General features: G+C 45.4%; 1 protein-coding gene across 1 annotated transcript in view; it reads left to right on the top strand.

Annotated features, from left to right (window-relative positions):
* The first annotated feature begins 1170 nt into the window (after positions 1-1170).
* The window catches only part of LOC135111905 (uncharacterized), a 30789-nt gene continuing 24971 nt past the window's right edge, over positions 1171-6988 (top strand). Inside the window, exons 1-2 of the mRNA XM_064025602.1 lie at positions 1171-1249; positions 3150-3347. Of these exons, the coding sequence (XP_063881672.1) occupies positions 1171-1249; positions 3150-3347 (277 nt within the window). The remainder of the gene's footprint in view (positions 1250-3149; positions 3348-6988) is intronic.

Consider the following 6988-nt stretch of genomic DNA (forward strand, 5'->3'; position numbering starts at 1 on the left):
TCACCCCTCCCCCACAGCTTTGCCTCGTAATACACACACCCCTTTTTTATTCACCCCTCCCCTCCTCCACCCTCGACGAGTCTTCCGCCTCAAGGTTTGCTGATAAATACCCCACTTCACCCCTCCATCTCTCCTAACTGTATCTCTTTCACCCCATCTCATCGCTAACCTTGCAAGATTATTTTTTTTCACCCCATATCATTCCTTCCTAATCTCCCCAAACATATAATTTTCTCATCCCACTTATTACGACCATAACCTTCCCACGTCAAGCCTCCCTAACCTCCCCACCATGTACAGTATCTCTCCCCACCTCATCTGCCCACAAACAACCTCAAACATTTTCCATCTCTCTCTCTCCCCACTTCATCCCCATCCTAACCTCCCCAACATTTATTTATCTCCCCATCTCATCTCTTTCCCACCTCACCCCCTCCCCTCCACCCCAAACCCCTCCAATAGTCCCACACTGTACCTCCCCTCACCCACTGCCTCCACCACTCCCCTTTTCTTCACTATTTAGCTAACCATCACTCCTCTTCTCCCCTTTCTATTATTTCCCCTTCTATTTCTTCCTTATCTCCCCTTCCGCTTCCCTTCCCTTCCCCTTCTGATGATCCTTTATTGTCATCACTCCCCTCCCATTTCTTCCCCATTTCCCTATTCCTCCTCTTCTTCTTCCTATTCCCCATCACTTTTTTTTTACATCTTAATAGTCATCAATTATCTGTTTCTTAATCTCTTCCCCTCCCATATTCCATCTCTATCTTCCCATCATCCCTTCACAACCACCACCTCCTGTCCCCATCACCATATTCTTATCATCAGCTTCCCCATCTCCTACCATCCCATCATCCCTTCCTTATTCATCTCTCCCCTTCCCTCCCATCACCCCTTCACAACCACCACCTCCTCTCTCATCACCCCTCCCTCTTGTCACCCGAATCCTAACATCACCTGCCCCATCTCCTCTCCCCCATCATCCCTTCCTCAACACAACACCTGTCACTCCTATCACCTTCCCCATCACCTCCCCTCCCATCATCCCTTCCTTTCATCACCCCTGCCGCAACCCATCACCTTTTCACAAGCACGATTAGACCTTCTCCCCTAACATCACCCTTCCCCTCACCAAGCGACCCCCCACAGTCCCTCCCAGCCTCATTCCCCATGCACTCCAGCTCACCACACACGCCGCCCAGCTCCCGCCCCCCGGCACGGCGCCCCCCGCAGCCCACGCACCCCCTTAGTGTGCGTCACGGCCTCTGAAGTCACTTGGATTTACAAATGGCGAAGCGTAAGTGAATGTTAAGTGGAGCGAGGATCATTGTGCCGAGGCGCCCCATGATAAATACTGATGAAGGGGGAGGGTGGGAGGGGTGGGGGTGGGGAAGGTGGGTGGGGGTATGAGGGATATGGGAGAGGTGGGGGAGGTGAGGAGGGAGATGGAGGTAAAGGTGAGGGAAGAGGAGGAAGAAGAAGAAGAAGAAGAAGAAGAAGAAGAAGAAGAAGAAGAAGAAGAAGAAGAAGAAGAAGAAGAAGAAGAAGAAGAAGAAGAAGAAGAAGAAGAAGAAGAAGAAGAAGAAGAAGAAGAAGATGATGATGATGATGATGATGATGATGATGATGATGATGAAGGAGGAGGAGGAGGAGGAGGAGGAGGAGGAGGAGGAGGAGGAGGAGGAGGAGGAGGAGGAGGAGGAGGAGGAGAAGGGAGGAGAAGGGGAGGTAGAGGAAGAAGAATGGGTGGGGATGGTATGAACTGCTGCTTCCCATTAACTGCAGACGAATGGAGGAGGAGGAGGAGGAGTATGCAGTGCCCTCTCTACAGGTAAATGGGAAGATAGGAGAAAAGTACTCCATCGTCCCCCATTAAGCACAAATGAATGGGGCAGAGGGTATGCACTGGTGGCCCCATTACCCACGAGTGAATGGGTGAATGGGGCACGCTTCCACTCCCCCGTTCAATACACTGATGGATGGGGAGAAAGCTTACATATATCACGCTTTTGTTCCTGCACCCTATTAGAGAGAGAGAGAGAGAGAGAGAGAGAGAGAGAGAGAGAGAGAGAGAGAGAGAGAGAGAGAGAGAGAGAGAGAGAGAGAGAGAGAGAGAGAGAGAGAGAGAGAGAGAGAGAGTTTACCCCAATGAGAAATACACAAATTGAAGTCTATATATTTTAATTTCTGTTTTTTATATATTTGTTTTCTTGTAGCTCGTTAAATACATCGTTAAATTATTATCTTATTACTAGTGTCATTATTTCATTTCATTTATTATTTTTTTCCATTTATTCATTTATCTATTTGTTTATCTATTAGTTTAATTCCTTTTATCGGTGAGTGGATGTCAGTTCTGTGATTTTTTTTTTCTATTTCTCATTCGTGTCTTCTAAAAACCTATTATAATTTGTGTTATCTTCATTTTTTTATACTTCTTCTCTTTATTCATTTTTCTACTTCTTCCTCTCTTTATCTATTTTTATCTGCGACCTATCTTCATTTTCTTTTTTTTTTCTTTATTTCTTATTTTACTTCTCGTTTTTGTTCGTGTTTTCTGATTTCTTAGCTTCCTGCTTTTCTATTTCATTTCTGCTTCCTCCATCTACTACCTGTTTCATTATCTGTCTTGCTTTCTATCTATTTATCTACTTTTTACAGCGTAATGAAGGAATGTTTACCTGATTTCTTCCTTCTCTCTTCCTTCTTCCTTCCTTCATTCTCACCTTTTCCGTGTCTTCCTGCTTCTTTCTTTATTCCCTCTTTATCTCACTTCTTGTTCTTCTTCCCTTCCATTACTTTATTATCTCCCTTCCTTACTTACTTCCTTCCTTTCCTTCTTCATCTACTTATCTATCTCCTTCATTATCTCTTTCTCCTCATTCTTCTCCTCTCCTTCCCTTCCTTTTCCCTTCCCCTTTCACCTGTCTCCCTTCCTTCACTATTCTTACCTCCTTGTTCCCCTTCCTTTCCTTCCATCACTCCTTCCTTCCTTCCTTCCAAACACACACACACACACACACACACACACACACACACACACACAGTCCCTTACTCCTTCACCTCCTCACCCCATGCAAAACTACTGCCCATTCCCTTCCATACCTCCCCATCCCCTCCCCCCATCTCCACATCCCCTCCCCCCCCAGCGACCACACCTGCTGTCCATCTCCCATATAAGTCCACCTCACCGCCCACCACCTCCACCTGCTCACCCACCCACTGCATTTCTGCCCCACCCTTCAGCCCGCCCACCTACTCTCCCGCCCACCGCGACTCCACGCCCACCCAGAGATGCGAGGTGGAGGTGAGGATGGGAGAGGAGGGTGGAAGAGAGGCTAGTGGAGGTATTCTCACCCCCTGTCCGTCTACGGCAAGAGGAGGAGGAGGAGGAGGAGGAGGAGGAGGAGGAGGAGGAGGAGGAAGAGGAGGAGGAGAAGGAGGAGGAGGAGAAAGACACGTGGAGAAAAAGATGAAAGGGGTGGAGTGGCTATTGGATGCAAGATAAAGGGTGGAATTGATGTGGATTTGGCACGGGTGGACCTGGGGAGGGACGGCAGAGGATGTGTGGATGAGGTGGTGGGGGTGTGCTGGGGAGGGGAGGGTGTTGGGGGTGAAAGGGATGGGGGAGAAATGGTGGGGTTTTGTGAGGGGTTAGTAAAGTTAAAGGTGAAGGAAGGGAAGGGACGGGAAGGAAATGAATGAAGGAATAAATTAATGAATGAAAAAGGAAGGAAGGAAGGATGAAACAAAAGAACAAAGGGGAAGAAAGAAATTAAGGAATTATGTAATGAAATGAAGAACTAGTGACTAAAAGGATGGAAGGAAGGAAGGAAGGAAGGAAGGAAGGAAGGAAGGAAAGAAAGAAGGAAGGAAGGAAGAAAGGAAAGAAGGAAGGAAGGAAGGAAGGAAGGAAGGAAGGAAGGAAGGAAGGAACAAGGGAAAATCAGTCACTCGTATTTTGAGAGTAAGAAAATAAAGATGAAGACAAGAAAATGGAGACACTGGAGAGAGAGAGAGAGAGAGAGAGAGAGAGAGAGAGAGAGAGAGAGAGAGAGAGAGAGAGAGAGAGAGAGAGAGAGAGAGAGAGAGAGAGAGAGAGAGAGAGAGAGAGAGACGGTCCTCCTTGCACATTACATAAATAAACAAACAGATAAACAAAGACTAAATAACAATGCCCACTAACGAACTTATAATAACAAAACTTAAGTATGGACCACATGTTAATTAAGAAGGAATTTCCCGAGACTCTCCACTCCCACTGACTGACTGACTGACTGACTGACTGAAGGAAAAGATGACCAGATGACTGACTGATGGTTTGGCGAGCTAAATGACAGAGTGAGTGACTGAGTGACTGACTGACTGACTGACTGACTGAAGGAAAAGATGACCAGATGACTGACTGATGGTTTGGCGAGCTAAATGACAGAGTGAATGAATGGGTGAGTGACTGACTGACTGACTGACTGACTGAAGGAAAAGATGACCAGATGACTGACTGATGGTTTGGCGAGCTAAATGACAGAGTGACTGACTGAGTGACTGACTGACTGAGTGACTGACTGAAGGAAAAGATGACCAGATGACTGACTGATGGTTTGGCGAGCTAACTGACAGAGTGAGTGAGTGGGTGAGTGACTAACTGAGTGACTGACTGACTGATTGGATAAGTAAGTGAATGACTGACTGATCAAATAGATAACTGATAAGGTGACTGAATGAATGACTGGGGGGATGACTGACTGATTGAACGGATTTATGACCTAATGACTGAGTGACAGACTGAGTGACTGGATGGATGAATGGATGGATCGATGGATGGATGACTTGCTGACTGACTGAATAAATGAATGAATGACACAGCGAATGAATGACTGACTGAGTGACTGGCTAGATCAGTGGTTCTCAACTGGGAGGAGGTGGGGGCGAGCACAGGACGGGAGGGGAAAAAAATTAAGGAAAATCACGGACTCACTGGCTATTAGTACAAAGGACATGCAGCTGTCTATCTATATCTATCTATCTATCTGATTCCGTCTATCTATCCATGGTGGCAGAGTCGGGGAGGGGGTTGAGTGGGTGGCGCAGAGAGGAGGAGGACTCCAACTGCACTGAACCAGATTTGGGAGGCACAGCTTGCAAAAGGTTGAGAACCCCTGGACTAGATGAATTAATAGATGGCTGGATGGATATGTCTGACTAGCTGACTGAATGACTGAAATACTGACTAAACAAACAAAACACCCAGTAACTGACTGACTCACTGCCTGAAAGGATGACTATATACCTGACTGACTTTCCAACAGACCGACTGACTGATTGCCTAGCTCATAAACAAGAGATAACGCATGTAAACAAAATATATATAAAGTCTATTGCAGGAGATAAATACGAAAAGGAAATATTACACTCATAACTTCAACGATAAACTACAGGACTCCATTCACTGACCTATTTCCTTATCAGACCATTATTATTGCTTATGATGGGCTGCTGTTTTGATCAATGTTCCCTGCGAGTGTTGGTGAGGTGCGAGAGAATTCCTTGATTGCAAAGGGAGGGAGATATATAGCAGTAATAAGAAGACAAAATCAGGGGTTTGTGGATATATTGTTGTGAGTTATGTCAGTGCCTGTGTTGGGTAAGTGGACCACCTCAAATCTAATTTACTAACTGACTGGGTGACTAAGTGACTAACTGACCAACTTACTAACTAGCTGACAGACTGACTAACCAATTAACTAGCAGAATGATTCACTAATTAACCAGCTAACTCACTGTTTAACTAACTAAATGACTAACTAGGATAACTAACTAAACAACTAAACAAACTTATCAACCAGCTAACTACCTAAATAGCTGAGTGACTCATCAACAAACTAACTTTCTAAATGACTGACTGAATGACTGACTGACTGACTGACTGACTGACTGACTGACTGAATGACTGACTCGCCAACTTAATAACAATATGATCAACTAACCAATTATCTGTCGACCTAACAAACTAATTCACCAACACGCCGCTAACTGGTCTACTAACCCTCCAAACAACTGGATGAACTAACTGAAAAAAATAAAAATAAATAAAACAAATAAATAAATAAGATCACCAACCAACAAAAGCTATACAATCCAGTGAAACAATCGCACTCCCTCTGACTGACTGACTAACTGACTGACTTCCTGCCTGCCTACACGTAAAGACTGACTCGCACGTGCCGGATTGAGCAGTCAGCTGACGGACCCTGCGGCGCGTTGACTGACCGACTGACTGATGCAGGAGGAGGAGGAGGAAGAAGAGGAGGAGGAGGAGGAGGAGGAATAACCACTCGCAGGCTACACATATGAATGAAACAGGTTCTTTTCCTAAACAGGCTAAGGTTCAGTGGCCAGCCTCCTCCTCCTCCTCCTCCTCCTCCTCCTCCTTTTCCCCCTACCAAGTGCATCAGCCTACTTGACACTCCTCTCTCTCTCTCTCTCTCTCTCTCTCTCTCTCTCTCTCTCTCTCTCTCTCTCTCTCTCTCTCTCTCTCTCTCTCTGCATGTGATTTCTTAATATTCGTCTACCTATATTTTGTCAGGCTATCAAGTTCGTATGTGTATAAAATTCTCCTTCTCTTATTATATATTTTCCTTTGTATTTTATTTTGTTTTCACCTTCCTCTCATTCTTGCCTCTAATCACGAAAAAAAACATAATAATAAACTTTGGCTTATCTGTAACACACACACACACACACACACACACACACACACACACACACACACACACACACACACACACACACACACACACACACACACACACACACACACACACACACACACACACACACACACACACACACACACACACACCATTGGGTCAGGTTAATAAAAGCGCTCTCTCTCTCTCTCTCTCTCTCTCTCTCTCTCTCTCTCTCTCTCTCTCTCTCTCTCTCTCTCTCTCTCTCTCTCTCTTCTTAATCATATACATTAAGTGTA

Source organism: Scylla paramamosain, chromosome 22 (assembly GCF_035594125.1).
Source record: "Scylla paramamosain isolate STU-SP2022 chromosome 22, ASM3559412v1, whole genome shotgun sequence".
Classification (NCBI taxonomy): Eukaryota; Metazoa; Arthropoda; class Malacostraca; order Decapoda; family Portunidae; genus Scylla; species Scylla paramamosain.